Below are 23646 nucleotides of genomic sequence, written 5' to 3'. Positions count from 1 at the left end.
TGCTGGAAGCCCTCCATTAGCCTGGGCTTCTGCCAAGGAAAAACACTACATTGTCTTTAACAACTGCATCAGCTTCTATCTGCTTAATGTTGATTTTCGTATTAAGTTCAACTAATACTTTTCTAATTGTGTGAGCTGGGCCTGAAGCCAGGCTGGGTGACTTTTGACGGCTGCTTCCTAGGCTGAATCAGAGATGAGCAAAACCGTCGCAAACACTTCACTGTGCACATGTTCAGTTGCATCTAAACAGCAGCTGTTCTCCCCAAAACTGACACAGGCTTTTGTTCTCCTGTCTTGCTTCCTAAGGCAAGCCCCACACAGTAGATGTGGATACTCACTGGAGCACTAGGAGCCTGGCATTGCTTGCAGCTTACCCCATGAGGTACCAAAGAAGATGCCATGGAAATCAAAGGCCAGCCCACATCTCCACTTGTGGATGAGCCACAGACCAGGAATTATTCTGTGGGTTCTTTGAGGCAGATGATACCATACAAACTGCTGAGGAGTGAATATTTACATTAGTCAAGTTTTAATGCCTTATTACATCCTAACACTGACAAATGCAAAAGAAATTCACCTTGAGTCTCAGTAGCTTGTGTTTGGAGCTGATTTGCTTAAGTCCCTTGCAAACCTGGCTCTGGGCATGAGTGCAGCCAGTCGCTTCACAGGGAGCCTGGGGCAGCACTGTGTGGCAGCACACAGTGCTGGCCAGGGGCCCCAGGGACAGCAGGCCTCCAGAACTCGCTGGTGGCCGCAGGACCACCTGTGGTCACTGCACATGCTTCAACTGTGAGATCACCAGGTCTCATCCTGCAGACCTGTTAGAACATTTGTTTTTCACGAGTTTATTTCTTTACTGAGACAGGATTAAGAAAATTAGAAAGATTGCTGAAACTTTTGGTGTTTAAGGTAGGAAATGAGGTCTCATAGCAAAAGTCATCATTACTTTATTGAGCATTAAAAAATCAAAATTTTAAATGGCCATTTGACAGGTTCAAAATCTAGTTAATCTTGGAATTTCTGGCAACAAAATGTGCCTTCTGCTTAAAGCGTTTGGTACACAAAGAGGAAAGTTTAGATAGCTTGAAATGAACCGTAACACAGCACTAGACATCCAAACAAGTCATTATTGTAGATGGTTTCCTGGTAGCATAAAGCAGTAAGAGGGAGCCATGGCTGTTTCAGAGCAAATTTGAAAACACTAATTGACTTTCACTCACTGGGAAAGAAGATGTAGCGTGACAAATGGCTTTGTGGTTTGAATCATTAGAGACTGACGAGAGAGTTACTGCCTAATGGGACTCTACTGGGCAGAAACGGCTGCGTTAAGATTGCTGTGAGCAATTTGTAAGATGTGCTCCTGAAGCACAGGAGGAGTCAGCAGGACCCCAGCTGGACACCACGTGGCCAGGCAGAAAGCAAGGCAGTAGAGGGATGAGGCTGGAAAGGGTCACAGAAGAACTGGGCAGCACTTGATAGTTGCCTTTGTCTCCGGGATGTGGTGTGCAACTCTCTTTGGGGAGGTCAAAGATAACTCTGCCCATCTGAGGAGCAGACTCAGAGGGCAGACATGGTGTCAGAGCCCCAGGAGCGCTAATAGGCCTTAGTTACCCTGACCATACTCACCTGGGCTCATGGACCAGGAACTCTATTTAAACTCAGGCCCTCAGCTCTAGCTCTTTTTTGAGCTGTGGTGCAGGTAGGTCTGTCTCCAACCCTATTCCTGCTGCTCCTTAGAGGGCTGCCTACCTGTCGCCTGCCTTGATTGATCCTAGGGCTGTGGATGGACCATTAGTTGGTCCCTGTGCAGCCTGCCCTGCTCAGGTGCTGTGGGATGGTGCCTCTCAGTGAGGGCACAGCTTATGCCAGGGTCATCCTCAGCTTCTGGCTTGTCCCCCTTTATGGAGCATCTCCAATCCTACTGCTTCCTAACACAGCATGCTTTGAAGTGGGTCCTCCTGAGAAGGTGGGTGACTGGAAGTCTGATGAGCTGCAGAGGGGTCACCAGACAAGCCCCAGGGGGAAGAAGCCAATCTTCTTTCTTGTGGCCTGTCTTCTGCAGGAGAAATGTCTTCTAGCTGTAGCAGTTGAACATGTTTATTTGTTGAAATAATAACGTATGAGTCCAATGCTCCTTATTTCGCATCCTACGCATCAGGGTTTGTTTTAGCTGCTGGAATAAGTGAGCTCAGAAATAACGCAAGGGTCAGCTTTCTTACATTAGACTGGAATTGTCTTTATTTACTTTTACAAACTTGGCCAAGGCTCAAGGCACTCTAATGTTATGTATTCTTCAGTAAACACAATTAACTGGAAACTCGGAAACACTGATATCATCTTTTCCCTTGGGACTGGTCACTGTGAGCTGCTTTCTCCAGCCAGAAAATCAACTTCCTTTTCCCCAGGGTTGCAGAGTAGGTGGAAATACATTTGGCTACAAAAACAAGAGAGAGAGAACCAAAAAGTTAATGAGTTTGGTGATGCACACTGGCTTGGCTTTACTGCAGCAGTCGAAGGGTAGCAAATCTTAGTAAGAATGGGAAGGTCTGGACTGTGAAAGGCAACTGCACTTGAAGTGTTGAAGTCAGGTTGTACAGAACCAGTGGATCCCTGCTGTTGAACAGCAGTTTCGTGTTTGTCTCTGAGGCACCCAGGTGGGATCGTTAGGACCTGTTTTATCACCTCCTCAATAAGCTCTTACTGAGGAAATGCAGAAACGCCATTTAGAGCCTCACCGATGCCCAAGGCAGAAGCAAATAAACTACATTTGTAGTAGGAGCTTTGCTAAGTGGTGTTATAAGCCCTTCCCCAGGTGATCTACTCTAATACTTCATGATCTTACAGCTGGAAAAACCTTGTCTGCTTGTCTAATCAAATCTTTACTTGCTGTAATTCAGGACAAACATTTCTTGTCCTTAACCAGCATAGGCATACTGAACAGTTTATCATCCTCTTCTCTGTAACTGCAGCCTTTTATGGATACGACATTTAGGTACTTCAAGTATCGTTACCCTGTGTCCCTTTGGTCTGCTCACTTCTAGATTCAACAAACTCTCATTCTTCCATCTGGCCTTATAGGTCTGTGATTTGGATTCTGTCCAGTTGGTCTACAGCCTTCTCGAAGAGCAATACCCATCTTCCAACCTCTTACTGAATGTCTGAATGAGGCAGAGCATATTGATTATCTCATATATTCATATGTATAAGACATGTATATATAAGACATTTATAACAGAAACATTAAGATTGAAGTGAAGTCTGAATTGAAATGTGTGTGTAAACAACGGGAGAAAAACAACAGAATGAGGGTTAAAAGAATGAGCTGCACCGCTCCCAGAACTGTGTTCCTAGGATGCCATTCCTGGTTGTAAAACTGAAGAATATGTTTATGGTGTGACCAAAAGGCCTGCGCTCTGGTAAGGTCACAGCACAAAAAAGTCATCAGCAGAAGACCTCATATCCTGCCTGGAAAACGGCATTGAGGTTGCAGCAATTCACATACCACTGCTTTCCCTGACAGGCCACCAGGAAAACAAACACGTCCAGACAAGGAGAAGCAGATAATTCTCAAAACTGAAAAGTTTAGCTCGTGCTGTTGGGTAGCAAGAAGGGCACTGTGTACAGCTTCAAGCTCGCATACCTGGCTTTCTGCACCTTCTACATCTTGCTCTGCTGTCAGCAACTTTTCCCTTCCATTCCTCCAGCAACAGCAGGCTGTCCTAGCTTTTCCTGTTCCCCTGTCTGTACTTCCAGGCCATTTGTTCTTTGGCCTCAGTTCCCCCTCCCCTGCAGTCTGTCATCTTTCTTACTGGTCTTGCAAACCTTTCATTGTGCTGCTGTATCCCAGCTGCCTCTGGTTTTCTCCCCAACTGTCAGAAGGTCACAGCTACCTGGTGTCTTGTGCTTTTGGCTGAATAGTCCTAGTCTTGCTTCTCAGTGCATAGTAGTCCCAGGCTGGTGGCCTTTGCCTCCTGGGAAAAACTTTATCTGCTTAGCCATGTAGTTGATTGAAAGCTTCTGTATCTCATCCATCGCACTGATCTTCAGTAGACTGTGTGTGTATAGCATGCTCTGCTCTCCCTCCCTTTATTTTCTGTGTAGGATGGCTCACATTATAATTCTCCATGCTTTTGCTCATTACCAAGTCTGTACTTAACGCTGCTTCTGAGCCCTGTACATGCTAGATTCAGCACTGCTCTTCCATGGTTGAATATTTGGAGATTCTGGACTGATTAGGAAGAGGAAGGGTGTCTCTACCAAAGCCCCTCAGAGGTCTGATCTGATGTACTTGCAGCTAAACAAAGTATTTTCTTCACTGAATTGTAAACTCTGGGTAATTGGGCCAGCTAGTTCATCAGTGGAGGTTGGTTGAGGTAGTCATATTTCTGCACCAGTACCAAAATAGGTTTCCTGAAAATACATTAGCAGCTGCAGAACACAGGGATAAATGAAAAATGGATGAGGTCTTGGCTAGAAATACCTTCCATGTCCCTATATAATAACTCCTGATCATGTACTATGGGTCAGTTTGGGGTTCAGGGTCTGTTCCTGTTTTGTTGTGATACCAAGCAGATACTATTAGACTGAAGGATTTGCTGTAATGCTCTGTTGATCTCAGACCGGGCATAGCATATCTTCCCCCTGCTCTCTCATGAGCAACAGCAGGCAACATAGCAAATTGAAGATGAAAAAAATTAATAATTCTTCTACTCTTAGAGGTATTCTCATTCCCCTTCCAGCCTCTGCAGCACATTACCTTGTGTGACTCATACAGAACAGAGACAAGCAGGATTTTTGAGCTAATTTCTTTAAAATATGAGCACACTTTGGTCTCTGCTGCTGACAGGGTCCAATCTGCCTCCCATAATGCACTGGTGGATTTTGGAACAAATGTGTGTATATTAGAGAATTTTAAAAGCAATAAAACAGCATGGCAGGATTCAGCCTCTATTGTCCGGGAGCCATAAGTAAAGGTAATCCACAGCTGGGTGCAGGAAAATAGAAAAAAACAGAAACAAAAATCGCTCCTATTAACATTAGATTTCACATAGTGCGGTAGCTTTGTTAAGCTCAGCACTATCACGCTGATGTACCTTGACTGTGAGTGTACGTGACATGGGTGTCATCGTCAACAGTGCCTGTTCCCTCTTAGTATGACCATCATGGTGTGAAGTCCTTTTGACAGACCAGCACTGGGGATGTCAAAGTTTAGCATCTGAAGTTTAGCATCTTCAGGCACTAGGCTGAAGACGCTAAACTTGAATATGCTGATCCTAGGGCAGTGAGTTCTTGAGTGGGAGCAGCCTGAGCCTTCATGACAAGTACTTGAACCATGCTGGGTTATGACACTGCTTGAGCAGGTGATGCCCTTAGTCCTAGTCCTTTCTCCATAATTTTTCTTTTACCTTTTGTGATTGGGATGCAGCTGGCAAGACAGCTCATCCCTGTGCCTCCTGGCTTACTTCCTTCACTTCTCTTTGATCAGAGGCTACTTTGAGAGTTGCTCATTAACCCTCAAATTAAAAAATCCTGTTGAAACAGAATTTTTGCGTGATACAGAAAACATCACAGTCCTCACTGGGAAGCTGCAACAGAAAAGCTCTGCAGACAGGTGAAAGCATGCCCAGGATGCTGCCTTTAGATTACTGTAGCACAGAGCCTCTCAGCATAACAAGGATATGAGCATCAGTGATTAGCAGAGAAACCAGGCTTGAGGGCTTGTTTTGATTTTTGCTTCAGCCTTCCAATCTAACACAGTTAATGCGCACCAGGGAGCAGAGCAAGAAGACGCTTTGTTCTCATATCTTGAAAAATCAATCAGTTGCATAATATGAATCACAGAGGCAGCAGGAATGTGATCAAGTGCAGAGAAGGGACACATCAAATGCTTTATTGTGGCTATGGGGGAGCCAGGCTTCTCTCTACCCAACTTATCTTTCCCAAACTGCCTTTGAGCCTGTTTTGCATTAGCTGCCTGTCACTCAGATTGCAAGGTAGCTTCCCTCTAGCCCTTGTCTATTAGAATAAGCACTCGCAAAAGCCTCCAGAACAACTCAGGGAGTTTAAACCAGCCACTTCCTCTGCATTAGCCTCGCAGCAGGACAGGGATTGCTCAGAGTCTGTGCAGCATGCATGCGAGACAGGTGAGAGACAGCAGCAGGGCAGGTTGTCATCCTGGCCCTTTGATTCAAATGGCTGATCTCTGAGAGGGAAATAGCTTTTGCTCTTAAGAAAAGGCTTACAATCAGAGCTCCTGCAGCTTCCCAGAGCTGTCTAGGCAGCTAGTCTGGTGTGGTGCAAGTAGGTTTCTTTCTATGCCCCACCATGCTTCTGAAGCTGGGCCAGTGGGCAGGCAGCAGTACCTGTCACACAATCCAAAGAGGTGAACACCAGGGATCCAGATATCACGGTAGCCTGAGCTCTTGGCTGTTTCCCCTCCTGAACCTTCTGCTTGTCTTTCATCAATGAGCGCTTAAAAGTTTTACAAATCCATAGTGCTTATTCAAAGGTTGAGCTGCAGGTATACTAGCCCACATGAGAAGGGGCAGACTCCGCACAGGGCAGAAATTCCAGCACCCTAACTGAGGGCGAGACTGAAAAAAGCCATACGTGGTTTTGGCAGCATCTGTGTCTGACAAGGAAGAAATGCCTCACTGAAGCTTGATGCTGACTTAGAAAATAACAGATGCACAATCTGTTCTCTCCCAGTGCAAGTTTTGATGTGGTGGCTTACCAGATGCTCTGCACCCCTACTGGCAGCTAAGCCCATCATATGGTAGTTGAAGGAAGCAAGGTTACACAGTGGATAGCAGTGAGGTATGTTGAAAGAAGAGAGGGCAAAAGGAAATCACCCCAATATGAAGGCTTCCAGGCATCTACCACTCTCGTAGGCAATTTTCTTCTTTGCCTAGCAGCAAGAGCATTTGCTGTTGAAAGCACGTCTGAAAGCTGTGGGAGGATATAATGACTGCGAGGGGCTTCAGGGCTTTCTTGCTCCACTTTGTAAATTCATCTCTTATCCTTGTTATATCAGCACTATTTTTAGCTGCTTTTACTCAGAACAGAAGTGATTCTCCATTAGGAATCTCAAGTACAAGATAACAATAAAGACAGGGATGTTGCCAAGCAGAAGGGTCATGCTGAAGGGCTGATTCAAGCGCTGGAAAGGTAGCAGAAAGAAATTTGCACTGCCAGTAGCTATCATAAATGTGTTAATGTAAAGCTGGAGGATTGCTGGGGAAGGACTACTGGGACACTTACACGTTTACACGTTTACCTTTGCTCTCTGAAGAGGGAGTTTAAACCTGCCTCAGTGCTTTTACACTGTTCTTGGGATTATGCAGTAAACTATTCTGCATGCATTTTGTCCTGTTTATGGAGTACGCTTTTGCTGTTTATCAGTATTTAAGGAAAGGGATTGTTTTAAAGATGGCAAGCTTGTGAGCAAGAGAAGTCTGTATAGAAGAGTCAAGATAAAGTATATATTTTCTTATTAGATTGAAAAATGCCACAGATTCATTATTTTTATTTGCTGTCTTTATGCTGAACTCATTGTTTTAATGTAAGAAAATATAGAAATTCTAAAATTGATCTGATGTAGAATAAACCATATCCAGGGTGAATATCCATTTATGAAATTTTCTCATCTTTATTTTTCTGCAGTGATTTGCCTAGAAAATAAAAATGTGTGCTGTTGAAACAATTGCATTATTCACATGCCTGAGTTCAGCAGGTTTGAAAATGAGAGTAAAGACAGTGTTGCGACATTGCCTATTTTCAGATCTGTCATTTCTAGAGGAAAAAAATCTTCCATTGACAAGTAAAAAGGTATTTTTCCCAACTTTTCACTCCAAAATCAATTTTGAGTGTGCCTGGCACAGCTCCCCAGAGATCCTGCCTCACTGTTCCAGAGCACTGGGGCACTGGTTTCGGCTCTCAGTGACCTCCCTTGCAGGGCAGCAAGGCCACTCAGCACATGCACAAGCTTCCTCCAGAGACAGCTGAGTGTCCCTGTAGACCCTTGGCTGCTGGACAGTGTTCCCAAGGATTGTCTTGTCCAGATGCCATGGGACATATACTCCTCCCTCCCACGGCTCATCTCTGGGGCCTCTCCTCATATAGCTTCTGCCCCCTCTGTACATGACTGACCACTCTTCTCCTTCTTTCCAGCTCTCGTGACCCCAGCCTTTCCTATTCCTGGCCATCATGGCTTCATCCTATCTCCCAGCCTGGCATTTCCTCCACAGGCACCCCAAGACACTGGTGGTCATGGGGCAAGGGAGGAATACAGCTGGGGTCTGCAGGAAGCAAAGAGGCAGGACATGTCTCATGGAGCAGAGGTGAATACAGAGCACAGCATGGTCATGGCATGAATCTACCTTTCTGACAGAGGGAGAGTACAAGCAGTGCACAGGAAGGATTTGGCACAGAATATTGGGCATGTTTATTTGGGGCATCTAGTGGTCTGTGTAACAAACCAGGATGTGTGCCTGGCAATCTTTTCCAGGTGGGATAATGCCATGAAATCAGGCTGAGCGGCAGTCTCATGTGAGGGTTTTGTGGGTTAAGTTTAGCAGGACTAACTGGGATTGCAGCATGGTTTCACGAAATGGGGAAACACAATTTGTCAGTACTACTCACACCAGAGGCCTGAAATTTCCTATGATGCACAAGAGAAACGTGCTGTATTTATGGAATATAAAGCACTTTGTACACGATGGCAGTCAGTTTATACCATGATAATGCTGAACTCTTTTTCAGAGCCATGCTTGTGTTTAGAGGTAGCTTGTCTCTCCAGTGATCAGAAACAGTACCCTGGATCCGAAAACATTTGACCTGAGAAAGTCCAGGTCCATAATGTACCTTTGTGGCTCCATCTCTGAGATTATCCAAGGCAGAATCTCCTTTGATTTTGGCATTGTATCATTGGGACTACAAATTCTCTGTGGATGACAGTTTAAGGATTGCTACAAGAAGTGTTGGGCAGATTCCTGTGTGATCCGTGTGATCCAAGTGATCCTGTGTTAGATGAGCCACTTATGGATCATAACCAGAGGCTTGATTCAAAACAGATGCAGAAGCCAATATTTTTTTCCTTCTGTGTTGAAACTTATTTCTAGCTCGAACACCAAAGCACAAATGTGCCTTGGGATAGCAGCTTGCAGTCGTCTCGCCTGCTGAGCCAGTAATTGCAGTCTTTATCATCCAGCCTTCATCCAGAGTACCAGAAAGACACGCAAACACGGTTTCAGAAGAGACAATAAGATCTCAGCCACGTGCATCCTGCTGAGAAGTTCAAAAGGATGAAATGTAACAACATGGAGCATTTATTTCTTTTTTGGAAAAAATGAGAAATTTCTAAATGATGAAGCATTAAATGCTGTCACTCTCAGCATGATGCTGTGAGCATCAGCTGCAGGGCACAGCCATGGACCATGTGCCATAGATTTTACTCACAGCTCTTTCTGCCCTTCTCTTTTTTTTTCCTCTGTGGCTCGGTGAAGCTCGGTTCTGCTTGATTTTCAGCATTGCAGCAACATAACTTTTAAACAGCAAGAGATCTTGCAAAACCAGAGCTCACGGAGCGGTGATTGTTTTCCAGTAGTCCTTGCATGTCTATTATATACTGTATGCATTCCTATGCAATCAGCTGCTGCAGCAAGTGACTTTTTCCCACTGTAGCAATTCCACATTTTTGCTACTTTGGATGTTTGTCACTTGTAGTTTCTTCCTGTTCAGTTCACCCCAAAGACACAGATTGAGGGACTTCAGGCTAGGATCAACTGTTTTCAGTGCAGTTTCATTTTGCTGCTGCTTTTCTGTGATTTCTAAACTACCTGTGCTACCAGGGCTGACTGATCTGTTGAATACCTGGCACCTTTTAGAATTGCCCTTCAGGCTGGGGCCACATCAAGAGCATTTACTTCTACTCCAAGTCAACTCAGCCATCGTATGCAGCAGGCTGGCATCACACAGCTTTTGAATGAATGCTGTTTCTCTGCTGCAGGTCCCTGTAAATAAACGCAGGCTTTTGTGTTTCTTTAGCCTTAAATCATGATGCTCTGCAACCCCATCCGAAGACTTGTCAAACATCACTTTTAAATAACTGGCATACCCTTAAGAAACCTTTGACAGATGCTTGCTGCTTCCAAGCTGTCTTTTGTAAGTGGGCTTAGAGAATTAAACAACTAAGCTGTGACCAGAGCAATAAGCAATGTGCTTTGGATGCTGAGCCATGACCCCACTGACAAAATGTCCCATGGGCTTTGCACTTCTGAATAAAGCTCTAGCCTTAGTTCCCTGGCATGGGCCTTTGTGGTATGGCAGCTCTAATCCTGCTCAGCTGCCACTGGAAAGATAAGAGGAAAGGAAGGAAGAAAGGTCCATGTAAGGTTAAGACAGTAGATCCCACTAGCAATAAAAGATTTAGCCTTGCAGCCTGTACTTCCCATCCTCTAGTAATTGTCTGGCAGACGATAGCTCAATCACATTAAAAAGTTGGGCTTTTAAAAGCTGTAGAAAAAGGAGTCTCTGCGCAGCTGGGTTGCTAAGGTGCAGAAGGCATAAGGAGTAGTTTTGCTATACTCTGCACATAAAGGCATCTTCACTTCTGATGCATCAACTCTCTTCCTGCCTCCCTTCACGCCTCCTCCTCCTCCCCTGTACCTTAGGGCACATTCAGGTGAAACAATCAGCCCACGAATGAGATGTTCCCAGCCAAGGTGTGTGAAACCCTGACTGTAAGATAACATGGTGATGGGCCCACAAGAGTCAATCTGAGCTGTCCCACCATCGCCCATCACAGCTCCTGTCTCAACAGGGGATTTCCGAGTAAGCTTCAAATAGCAAGTGCAAACAAGAGCATGAAGGAACACAGAATTATGTATTTAAATCAACAACAACTGCATTAATATTACACTATATCAGGTCAAAATATGAAGTGGAGATACTTAGACCTGGTTGCTGTCAAGGGTGAAACTGTTCACTGCAAGCAGTCCATGGTGCGTGTGTCTCACCAGAGCCTCCTTTCCTCAGTGGGAGCAGTACCTGGCTCTCAGGTGCTGTGCTTCAGCCAGTGTGTGTGGGCTGAGGAGGGGCTAGGAGCACGCAGACAGGACAGAACCAGCTACTTCACACCCTCAGGCACGTTCCAGGGACAGAAGCAATGGCAGCATTGGCGTCTGGCACTATGAGACATCCAGAGGAGCTGCAGTCAGAGCTGGGGCACAGCACAAGCGTCTGCTCAGTGTCCCTTACAAAAGACGAGCAAGCACGTCCCTGCCTGGGGGCTACGCAGCCCTGGGGATGATCTACACAGTTTTATATAAACCAAGTGCAACTGCCTTGCACTAAGATTCTTGGAGGAATCGGCTAAAGATCTCTCAGGACAAAGAGTGGTTCTTTTCATATATTTTACAATAAAAGGAGACTGGAAGAAAGCCATGCTCTGAGAGGGGGTGAGCTATATAGTCACAGAGCAATTAACCTTTAGATCAGTGCAGGAGCACTATTAGTATGGACGATAGCAGGCTCCTTTGAAAAGGTGGTGATATAATTTGTACCAGCTGATGTGATTTAATGGAAAAATAGACCTTTTCTAATGAGCTTAATAGTGCTTTTATGAGGGATTTATGGTGGTGAAATAGATTTATAAATGAATATGACTTGCTATCAATATTTGGCTTAAAATGTCATAAAATCCATATTAAATGGACTAAAAGTGGCTGAGACATTTCAAAGTGGTTTTAGGGTTGGAAAAGCATCAGTGGACAGGCCTGTGTTGGCTTGATTTGTGGTTCAGTGTAATTCAAAACTTTCTTAGTGATTAAGAGGAAATGTTTAAGGGCTGTTAATCAAGATGGATGATGAGACAGGGATTTTGAAAACTGGAAGGCAAATTACTCAAATTATAGCTTCTTCTGTTGTCTGATGCCCACAAACAACAACAATACCCAGACAAAAAAACAAAACAACCGAAAACCAAACACTTATTTCATTAGCAAACCCAAACCAGAAGAAAAATAAAAAAGTCCATTTGGGCTGAACAAATTTCTTCCTTCCAGAAATATTTTCTTCTGGGTAGTAACAGCAGAAGTAGGCAGCCCAAAAGCTGAGGGTTGAAGCAAAGAAAAACCCAACCAGCCCCCTCACCCCCCAAATTATTAGGAACTTCCAAGCATTTAGAAATGACAAGAATCCACTGATGTTACAGGTGCATGTATATGTAGAAAAAAACTGAGAGCATGGGAAAATTGTATGAATTGTACATTTGGTTGTATGAATTGTATGCTGTTGGAGACAAGGAACATGCTGAATGAATTCACTTACATTTACAGAGCATCACTTCAGAGAGGAGCAGGCTCAGCAAGAAACTACAGCAACATGCAAAGCTGCTTTGCCTTTAGAACTTCATCTTTGCCTCATCCAAGAGAAGCAGAAAGGTGACTGGGTCAGCCTGGAGGTGCATCCACTTGAGAAGATTTCTGTGTTACAGCATGGTGAGTTATACCTCTGGTCAGGACTATTTTGGGAAGAGATGTCCCCTCCTCAAAGGCTGCCTCTGGGGGCTGGTTGCAGGGGCTGTGTCTGTGGTCATGCGTGAAGTCAGGGGTGCATTGCAGAGACATGAGAAAGAACATTTTCCTCAGACTGTGCTGTGGGACAGCATTTCTGGGAATCCCAGCGCTGACTGGGGGACTCTATGGGGACAAGTGTGTCCTCTCCATGTGTCTTTTAGAGAGGTCAGGCCATGGTCAGTGCCCTGAGAGCGGAAACGTGGCTGCATGAAGCGTCAGGCATAGGCATGCGCTGAGCTGATTCATCCAAACTCATACCCAAATGGTCCTTCCAGGGCTCTCTGCTCCCAGATCATTAGCTGTAATTCAATCAAAGCACATATGTATGTGGATAAGGTACAGCCTTCATTACCATGAGGAAATCTTACCCAGTAACGGGTGTACCAGAGAAGAAGTCAATGGTTGCACTGGGAGGTTGCACTGTACAGGATTTTGTGCAAACAGTGCTTGGGCATGGGGTATGAGAGAGTTCAGCACAGCTCCAGGCCCTCTCCCCACAGCAGGGCTTGGTGCCGGGGCAGCTCACAGGGGGATTAAGTGTCACCAGGGCTTCTGGGGCCTTGGGGACAAGTGCCACCCTGGTTAGCACTTCTCAGGGGTAAGGAAGCTCCTCTGGTTCCTCACCAATGCTGTCTTGTAGAGCAAATCAGAGGTCAAACACGTATTGGGGTGGGGATGCCCCTGAGAAAGATGGGCAATGTTCTGCCCTTTGTCCTGCTGTGCACCCAGGCAATTTGCTAGCCCTATCCCAAGGTGCCTGGCATGAAGAGGAGGAAGAGTGGGCCACTGTTAGCCTCTGGAAGGCACATAAGGGAAGGCAGCAGTGACAGGAGGGGCTCTGGCCCAGCAGCACATCCTCACAGCTCCCATGTCATGCCCTTCCCTGTTTTCAGTGACGCAAAGCAGCCATCGTCTTGTGAGCTCGTGCATCCCACAGCATGCTGCTCTCAGGTAGGAAGAGACTGAGGAGGGAGAGCTCTGCGCTGTCAGGAGGGCAACAGCCTGGAGTAGCTTGGCTGTGGGCAACGACCGCTGAAGCAGCATTCCCGTGCTCCCTGCCTCCTCCCACGGCCTGCTGCTTGGCTGCAGCGGAGCCGAGGGACACATCCCACATGCGCTTGTGTATGGGGGTGAGCATGTGTGTGTGACGTCTTTCCCCAGCAGTGACGGCGGGAGGGAAAGCTCCCTCTGTTCCACAGCCTTGTCTCTAGCTGCCTGGGGAGGCAGGGTGGGGGATGAGGGATGCCACAGTGCGCACCACAGACGTTTGCTATCCTTTATCTCCTGTGACCCTCCAAAGCACCACACAGCCAAGAGATGTATTTGGCCAGGGAGCCCCCAGCCTTGCACTCCGAGCCCATCATCACAGCTGAGTTCTCCATGCTGCAGGTGAAGCGAGCCAGAGGTGACGTGACAGGCATAATAAGTGGTGTGAGCTGCTGCTTCTCTAACTGGCAGGGAGGAGGAGACTGGTGTTGAGCACAGCACAGTCTGTGCCCTGTGAGAAGAGGCTGGCTATGAAGGGTGAGAGATGGAAGGGCGTACTTTTGATTGGGGACCAGCTGGAGCAGCTAAGAGGATATTAAACTGCAACAGCTGGGAAACGCAGCTTAGCAGAGAAACAGTACGCAAACCCAAACTCCTCTTATGGGGACCAGACTGAACCAGTCTGTATTAATGAACTGGAAAAAAGGAAATTTCAACTGCAGCAGTTCTAGGAGTCTGCATACCCAGTCCACAGAGGATGGACTTAGTTGCAAAGCTCTCTGGGCTGGCTGTTGTGGTGGCAGTGTTAGAAATTTCTTATTCCAGCCTGCCCACACAGAAGTTGGGGAACACAGAAGGTGACTTGATGGTGGCAACACCAGCCAGCATTTGAGTGTCATTAGAGCCATGCTTCACCCACAGAGAAGTGTGACATTCCGAAATCTGGTTATGTGCCAATTTGCAGAGAAACTGCAGGATTTCTGCATTCTGCACAGAGGTCCCCTGCCCTAGCAAGCAGCCTTTGGGACCCTCCTGAGCCGGGAGGTTGGGCTCTGGCTGCCAAGGTTAGGGTCAGGGTTAGAGCTTGCAGACACCTTGGCCATGTCAGCCAGCTGAGCTCTTGAATTGCTTGAATAAATGTGCTGCATTCATGGTACCTTGGGATTAACATGCATGCAACACATTTCACGTGTTCGAGAGTAAAATTAAATATTAATTAATTAATTTGTTTTTTTCATGTAGGCCATATTCTGCCCGTTGGCTTCTCTCCTCCCCAAACAGAAGACATCAGAGAGCTTTGGCACCAACTCTGCCAGTGCTCAATTGCTTTCTACAGATCCATACAAGTGCTGTCAACTCACCAACACTAAAAACAAAAGGGCATTCACTCAGTTAAAGTTTGACTGCCCTGAGCTGGAGCTGATTTTCAGTCCAGACAGTGCAGAACTTGCAGGTATGTTGCCTCAGGTTTGGCAACAGGATAGTCACATTCGTACAAAAGCGTTTTAGAGTTAATTCAGCAGTTAATAATCTGAGAGGATGCAGTGTGCCAAGGCAGGTAAAGTAGCCTGGGATTTGGGTTGTGCATGCTGCTGGCTGTAGGCTCTAGAGACACAGGAGGGAAAAGCTCACTCTGCAACTTCTGCAGGTCATGGGCAAAGTATTTAGGGGTTTCTGAGGAGAGGGAGTGCAGCAGTGGTGGCGTGGGCAGTAAGCCTGCTGCTGAAAGGAAGCTTCTTTATTTTGCAGCGGGAGCAAGTCTTCAAGTGCGGCAGACCATACGCATGCCTGTCTGCCCAAAGCTTTCCCCTCTTCCATAATGATGGTACAAGCTGTGCTGAGCTGCGACTCCATAAATATCAGCCAACTCTCTCTCTCCAGAGAGACAACTGCTTTCTGCACCCTCCAAGGGCTGAAGACAAGTCGCGTAGCTGGAGTCATTCTGCTCTCCCTTGTGAGTACAGCAGAGCCAGGCAGTGCAGTCACCACCAAACATCCCCACAGCCAGGGGTTCCACGGGTTCATCCTTTAGCACACAGTAGCTTCAACATTGCTGCAAATTCCTCTCTGGGCAGGCACAGTTATGGCTATTGTTTTAATTAATCACCTTCCCTTGGAAACTTGGGGACTCCTGATTCCCAAGGTCTGGCTTTTGATGAGGGTGAAATGCAATACATCTAAGCCAGCTGTGTTGACAACCTCCTCCTGTCTTTCTTTGTACACATGTACATGAGCTGTCCTCAAATGTGTGTGTGCCAGGACACACACATTTTAGGTTCCAATAGCCATATGCCCCTCAGATCTTTTTTCTCAGCCCCACCAAAAGCATATACCCCCACGCCTCTAGAATTAAACAGGACAGTCTTTTCTGCCTGGGTCATTCCCTGATGAATTTACATTCTTCTTTTCTTAGAGCTCTGTTTTCTGCATTTCTTGGGATTATGGGAACCTTTTGTGTTTAAAATTCTTGTCCCTTGTTTTTCCCAGGTTGCTTTAAATAGAAGAGAAAAATAAACTACGGAGCCATCAAAGCTCATCTCACTTCTCTGAATTGATTCTCTGACCCTTTTTACCATCTGTGCCCCTCTGAAAATCTCCAGCTTTTATCTTCACCATCCACCTTTTGCAATAGAGGAAAGCCCCTAAAGCTCTTTCTGCCCTTTTGAAAGAATCCACCTCTGCAGCCAGACACCAAGCTTCATTTCTGGTAAGGTTTTCAATCCCACTTGCTCCTTTGTCTTGGCTTATACGTCACTCTCTTCCTCTTGGGTGGGCAAAAAGGGGATGTGTGCTGCCGCTATGCTGAGTCCTGACTGGGTCACCCAGTGCTGCTGGGCTGTCTGGGCTAGGCTATAAAACAGAGCCAAGGCAGCGCAGCTGGCTCAGAGCACACTGAATTCTGCAGACGCAAGGGGCCCACACGCAGCTTCTGCCGCCTCCTGCGTTGTTGTTTTTCCTGGAATACAGAACCAACCTCCGGAGCAAGATGTGCAAGGGACTCGCTGCGCTGCCAGCCACTTGCTTAAAAAGGTACTGTTTATTTCTGAGCATCTGTTAACGGTTCCATTAGGCTGATGTATTGAACTTGGTGTCTGAAGCACAAGTGGCAGATTCGGCTCTGCTGCTTTTCTAAGACGAGCTATAAATGATTGCTTACAGGCTATTTTTTTCTTTTTCTGAATTGCATAAAGGTTTTGTACTGAGCTGTGCGAACTCTAAACACATCCTCATCAGCAAAACAAGCAGCTCTTAGTATTGCTATATATTGATATTCCTGTCATCTGCTTCTGCCACAAGCTTTGTACCCCTTTTCTCCTTTGAATCTTTTCTCTGCTGAATTTTCCTTTCTTGATTTTTTGAGGGAGAAGGAAGGCAGGAAGGATATATTAAAAAAAAAAATAAAATAGGATTGAGAGTCATTCTCCAAAACGCATCCCAAATGCAGAAAGCCAGCCTGGCAGGACAAGGCAGGGCTGCAAGCCAGCCCAGGGCAACGCGAATCTGGATGCGGCACCAGCCAGTGCAGGGTCAGCCTGTATTCCCTGGGTGTGTAGGGGTGATGAGGGATCAGGGCAGGCTGTACCCCAGTGCACAGTGCTGTGGGGCTGGTGTGGGGCTGGCCATTCCCGGTGTGCCATGCTGATCAGGAAGCGCTGAGCTGTACCCATGCCATGGGAGCATGATCTGGCTGCACCCTGGTGTGCAGTGCCAGCCAGGCATCCCTGTGCCCCCAAACATGCCCTTGGCTGCATCGCCTGCCCTGCAGCCCAGTGTGAGGGAGTCTGTATGCTAGCAAGGTGGCCATGAGCTCTCATGGAGGGGTGTTACTCACTTTCAGGTGCTACGGGGCCTTGAGACCCCCAGCAGGGTGGCCCCACTCCCCAGAGCAGCACCATTCTCACGTAAGTCCCTGCTCATCCGGCCCATGCAAACTTGCATGGGTCTCTGATGGTGCAGTGCTTTCCGGCCCCTCATGCCTTCAGGCTGCTTCCCCGTGGCTGTGCAGTGGGAGAGGGTTGGGAAAAAGCAAACTGAGACTCAGCCTGCTCCCATCTAGGAGAAAAAGCTCCCACTCGTGGATTTGAAAACAAGTGCTGAAAATGCAAGGAAGAAATACTGACACCCTCCCCCTCAAGTTGCAGGAACATGTGATTGGGAAAAAAAAGAACATTTGAAAAAAAAAGGGGGGGGGAGGGGGGGGAGTTCACATCTTTTAACCCTTCTGTCCAGGATTCCAAGAAAATCCCTCTCTCCCAGAGAGCTGCAGGACTCACTGCAAGCAGCAGCGTCTTGTTTCCCCCTGCTGTCGCCTTCCTGCAGACCTGAGCGGTCGTCATGAGGGGGCAAGCAGCATGACAGCGCGAGGCAGCCGAGTGTGGCAGCGCAGAGTACCCGACGTCTGCCTGGGCAAGGCCTGAATGCTGGCCCTCATCACACACACCCTGCTCTAGGGAAGCTCTGAGTTCCCTTCACTCTCACCCTAGTGCTGCAGTTGTTAAGGAAACATTTATGAGCACAGGAAAGTAGTGAGATAAGATATGGTCGGGGCTGCTGACAGAGTGCTATCGCTGGAGCAAAGAGCAGTGCTGGGAGGCTGAGCAGCTACCAGAGCTCAGCCCCTACACAACCTCTCACACTTCTCCAGGCTCTGATCTGAGGAGCAGGAGAATAATTTCCTGCTTACACTATCATTGCACCCTGTGGCAGGCCAGGGCTTACACCCCTGAGCAAGCAGGACTGGTTTACCAATCCCCTCCTACAGTTCTTAAACTGGAAGGAAATCCAGAGAGATACTGAGGGCAATACCAACTGTATATCTAGATACTGCTATTAGGCAGTGATTGTCCTGGACACGCTGGAAGGCAGAAAAAAATTAAGCATGCATCCTTGAGGAGCTTGCTGTGGAGCAAAGGAGTAGCCTGAAGTTAGTATGGGCTGGTTGTGGTGAAGCTTGTGGCTCAGCCCCTGATCTCATACCACAGTCCTGCTCTGAGCCCTTTGCTTCATCCCTTCCCTCTGTGTCATGGGCACCTGCTTGGTGGTGTGGCCTGGCATGGCCCTGCTGTTCCTGTAGCTTGATGATGAGGCAGGGAGATGGCAGAGGCTGCAGGAAAGGATTAGCAAGGGTGTAAAAACCAGACATCAGTAGCTGTGTCAATCAGCTCAAGGAGAAGTGGCAGATTTACAGTGCAGCGGTGCCTTTCTATCATAATACTGTAATTGTAAACAAACAGTAGGAAAAAAGCAGCTTCTCCCCCTTTGCGAGGCCGCCTCCAGGCTGATGACCTTCTCAGCAAGAAAATGGTGCTGTTGAACATGAAAAATTACTTCTTTGACTTTGTTGTGTTTGTCTAGCAACAGAGATGTGCATTATGTGAGGAGTGGAAAGTCAGCACTGGAGTCACTAGCAGTGACCTGCATTTGTGTCATGAGTAAAGCTGAAGGAGCTTATTGTGAGTGAGGACACTGCAGAGGGAATTGTAATGCATTATCTTCATCTCGTTCTTGAATTGTTTCTTTCAGTGCCAAAGACATGAAGCATCGTCTGGGCTTCTTACTGCAGAAGTCAGACTCCTGTGACTATGGCTCTTCCCAGGGCAAGAAGGAGAAAATATCTTCAAGCCAGAGGTAATAGGAGATGCTGCCATGTAGTTAATCCCAGGGTGGCTGCAACACGTTGTTTACTCCTTCACTGAGCTGAACTTCTTTAGCGTTTCTACTGCTGCTTCCCAGTACCTCCTGAATAGCCGCGCTTGAATCTAGTGGGGCGATAGTTCTCAGGTATTGATAGTGCCTTTCCATGAAGAAGGTTGAACTAGACGTCCCTTTCTGCCAACACTTCTGTGATTCAGTATGCATATGCAAATGGAAAGATTTGTGCAGGGGAATAATGCCATCACAAGACCCAGCTACTGTTCCCCTGACAGGTTAAAGAAAGCAGCCCTTTGGAGTTTGCCAGTATGACCTGTAAGAGTGATCCCAGGTCTGTGCCCCAGCAAGAGATGCAGCCAGTCACAAAATAAACACGAAGTCCCCAACAATTTTTCTGGCTGGTGCCAGGGATTGCAAACCAGAATTTCTGTAGATTAGATCTGGGATACTCAGGGGTCTCTCTAAAGGAATCAGACATTTCCTTCTTGGTCTTTTGTGTATGCTCTTAGAACAATCAGGGGAAAATATTTTCTAATGGTGCAGAGCAAAAAAACAAATTTATCTCTTCTGTATGCCCCTTAAATCTTCCCTGTATTTCTCCCTTTGTTTCCTTTTAGGGTTAGCCAAGAAGAAGTCAGAAGGTGGGCGGACTCTTTGGAAAACTTGATCCATCATGACAGTAAGTAGAGAGGGCCCGTCTGCTGCCGTCAGAGTGTGTGTGCTATAAGCAGTCCCTGGAGTGGGCATGGAATGTTATCTTACATCTCTTAGCAGCACACAGTACCTCTTTTGGCCACACAGGCCTCTGGGATGGGTGGTGAAGTGTCCCCTTGGTGAAATCCCAGGGACAATCCCGAAGTATCAAGAGTGGGGCTTTGACCTGTTGCTGAGCTGTCCTTTTTGTGAATGCAACTGGTTTATCCCCTATACAAGGGGAGTGCAAGACCCCAGCGCACAGTTAACACTGGGTTAAACAAGAACCAAAAAAAGTGGAGAAACTGAGCCCATGGGAGACACTGTCTTCCTGTCAGTTCCAGGCTACACTGATGTCCTTGAGGTTTCCTTTGTGTTGTTCCCATGGCCTGAGACTCTGTGGTGTCTGTTGCCTGTCTCTTCAGGGCCTCCTGGGAACATGTGAGTTGCCTGTGTTCTCCTGGCTGAGACACTGGAGCAGTCTCACAGTGGGGGAGCAGGCAGCTGGGGACCCACATGTGACATCCCTGTGGGACCTGTCTGAATTCCAGGCTCCCTCGACAGGCACGGGCTGCACGAGCAACTGCCATGGAGGCAGGCAGCCATCCCCGCTGCTAGCCCCAGGGAAGCTGCTCATTCAGCTCTGGGAAGGAAAGCCCAGAATTGCTGTTTGCTGGGGTTCACAGGTACAACTATCCAGGAACCAACACTCTTACCTCATCTGGTTTTTCTCTAAACAATTTGTAGGAGGACTGGCTGCTTTCCGTGCCTTTCTCAAATCGGAGTACAGTGAGGAAAACATCGAGTTCTGGGTCAGTTGTGAGGACTACAAGAAAACCAAGTCACCAGCCAAGCTCAGCCCCAAGGCCAGAAAGATCTATGATGAATTCATCTCAGTGCAGGCAACAAAAGAGGTATGTGCACAGAACATTTCTTGGGCAAAGGTATCACCCTGAATTCTGAACTAGGCCAGCAGGACAGGGAAGTAGAGATTGGTAATTTCGCAAGAGTTGAAGGGTACTGCTTCTCTGCTAGTTAGCAAGTAAATGGTGTCATTTTTATTGCTTCCATATTAAACTCGGATAGAGAGAAAGTGGATTTAGTTACAACCATGTGGCCATCCCATGTGCATGCTCAAATGGGAGAAGCCCAAGAAGACTATGGTTCCCAGTGTTCCTGCTCCTCCCATGCAGTTGAGTTTCCTGGCTGGCTGCATCCCAGAGGAGTATGCATCAGTCCTCCGTGACAGTTCATCTGATGGAAAGGATGCGTTGGTATCCAGCTGTGCAGATTCCGCCAAGGCTACAGGGTGTCAAACAGCCATTTCAGACATCTGCCCACCAAGGACAGCTGAAGCACACTTGGTGGAGAGATGCTTGGATTTTCCCTTACCTATGGTAGCCACTTCTGGGACAGGTTTTAATTATGCTGTCCCTTTGGCCCACAGGTGAACCTGGATTCATGCACACGGGAGAAGACAAGCCATAATATGCTGGAGCCTACTCTGTCCTGCTTTGATGAGGCTCAGAGGAAAATATTCACCCTCATGGAAAAGGATTCGTACCGCCGTTTCCTCAAGTCCCCCTACTACCTGGACTTGGTCAGCCCCCCTGCTGCTGGCTGTGGGCCTGAAAACTGCAAAAGAAGCCACGCTCACACCTTAGACTGCAACTCTAACATCATCTCCCAGTGTGACTGAACCTGCAGCAAGGCAGGAGCAGGCAGGGCTCTTGCAAGAATATATGGCAGCAAAAGCATTCATTGGCATGAAGCAACAGAGCTGTCTCCAATAGCTGTCTAATGTCCCAGTTGTATCCCATGTCATGCAACAGCCAGCATTTGTAACCCAAGCCAGGCTCGGTCTGTGTAGCAAACCCTCCTCTCACTCCATCGGTGTAGGAGCCCTGGAGTCTGACAGGAAAGCTGGGTGCAGTTCTTGCGTGTTTGCTGTGTTTCTGGCGAGCCCTGCAAGCCCAGAAGGATAGTGGGGGAGTACATGCTCAGTCAGACCCAGCACTACCCATCAAGGGACCAGGCTTGCAGTCTTGCAGTGTGACACCTAGCAAAGAGCAGGGGAATGAGGAAGCCAAGGGAAGCGTTGGGGACTGTGATCTCCCCTTTTTAAATGGCAAAAGCTTAGATGAAAAGGACTTGCTCTTGTCATAGCAATGTGAAGCTCTCCACTCTGGGAACTTCTCCATCTGTACCATCTAGTTTATGCTGGCCAAGGATCTTACAGATCTTACAGGTGTACAGAGCTGTTGTTTTGGGAGAGGTTCATTATTTTGTATGTTATTGTGTCCCTCAATACTGTAGCAGAGCAGAACAGAAACATGTTCCTTCTGTCCCAGACTGACAGATGTATATTCCTGACTCTGGGAGTGCCATTTGGATTCAGGTTTACCTGCCCTGGCTTTTATGGAGCAGTTTGTGAGGGAATAGGACCACAACCACAACAGCTGGGGAGGAAAGACCCTGCTTGGGAGTACTTGAAAATGTCATTTTTTCTTTTTTTAGTGTTATTTATGTGAGTTTTTATTTCGGTAGTAGTATGACTCACTTTTTTTTCCTGAAGATGGTAGGAGGAATGTGTCAGTCTCATTACTGCTCCTGGGCTTTGCAAGAAGGCAGCTTAATTTTTGGTCACTGCAGTTAGACATGGCCTTCAGCTGGGGCTTTGGGACTGATGCTGACCTGCAGTTGGAGGCACAAGAAATAAGTGCAGGGCTTGCTGTCTTGGGCTGCACTACCAGGTATTGCACTCTTCTCCCAGCTCTTGGTCTCTCCTTAGTTGGATATCGCTGCTCTGACAACAGTGTATTCCTTGCTCTGCATCCCAGGCCAGGTAACAGTTCTCACAATGGGGTTCTGGCACAGCAGGAGGAGGCTGTGGTTCTCCCGTAGGCACTTGAAGGCCCACAGAGAAACATCTTTTAGCATTTGCTTTATTTTGTATTTATTCAACTGTACTGACACATACCACCATAGCATGTTCAGCTAAAAGATGGAGAGGCTTGCTAAAGCTCTGAACATAGCCAAGCATGTGGCTATGTTTTATTTCCCCTGGTATTGGGAATTCTTGATAACTATTATAAAAACTGTATTGATATTTAAATAATAATGAATTCATTCTAAATAAAAAAGTTTGTGTTAGTCCTTTCTAAAATGCCATTGTGTGAACCAAAGAAAATACATGGAGACCAAATTCACTGACCAAGGTTACTCTAAAAAGTCATTTTACAAATGGCTTCACACAGAGGTGGTTTTAATTACGGAAAGATGAAACAGCCATTATATCCTCCAGATGTCCTGGACATTGTGAGTCTGGGGGATGCTGGGCTTTTTGGGGTCGATGCTGTGCCTGACAGCACAGCACAGGGAGTACCCATCCTTGCCGAGGGGCTGGGCTGAGTGTGAGGCCCCTGTGACAGCCTTGGAGGTGGCAATGTAAAGGAACACCTCCTCACTGCAAATGTCTTCCCACCCAGAGCTCCACAGGCAAATGCGTTTAGCTCAGAGCTCAACCTGTCTCTGTGCCCTGCGGATGCAGAGCTGCCCAAAGGTGGTGTGGCTGGCAGTGAGCAGGGCTGGCTCTTGCTCAGCCCCTGCAGGCACCACAGCAGCTACCAGGGTGTGAGCTGAGTGTGTGAGCAGAAGCCTGAGGAAGCACCCGGACAGCGGGGCTGAGGGTGCTTGTGCCACACCGGTGAGTGTCCTCTGGACCAGCCTCCCGGGGTGA

General features: G+C 47.2%; 1 protein-coding gene across 1 annotated transcript; it reads left to right on the top strand.

Moving 5' to 3' along the window:
* The first annotated feature begins 16252 nt into the window (after positions 1-16252).
* On the top strand, positions 16253-23066 carry RGS4 (regulator of G protein signaling 4). The gene is made up of 6 exons (XM_030496570.1): positions 16253-16269; positions 16468-16592; positions 19086-19190; positions 19832-19893; positions 20655-20821; positions 21355-23066. The coding sequence occupies exons 2-6, from the start codon at positions 16549-16551 to the stop codon at positions 21604-21606; spliced, it is 630 nt and encodes a 209-aa protein (XP_030352430.1). The 5' UTR covers positions 16253-16269; positions 16468-16548; the 3' UTR covers positions 21607-23066.
* The last annotated feature ends 580 nt before the right edge of the window (positions 23067-23646 follow it).

This window comes from Strigops habroptila, chromosome 8, assembly GCF_004027225.2.
Source record: "Strigops habroptila isolate Jane chromosome 8, bStrHab1.2.pri, whole genome shotgun sequence".
Classification (NCBI taxonomy): Eukaryota; Metazoa; Chordata; class Aves; order Psittaciformes; family Psittacidae; genus Strigops; species Strigops habroptila.
The sequence above is the reverse complement of the archived record's forward strand: the minus strand, read 5'-3'. Positions and strand labels throughout refer to the sequence as shown.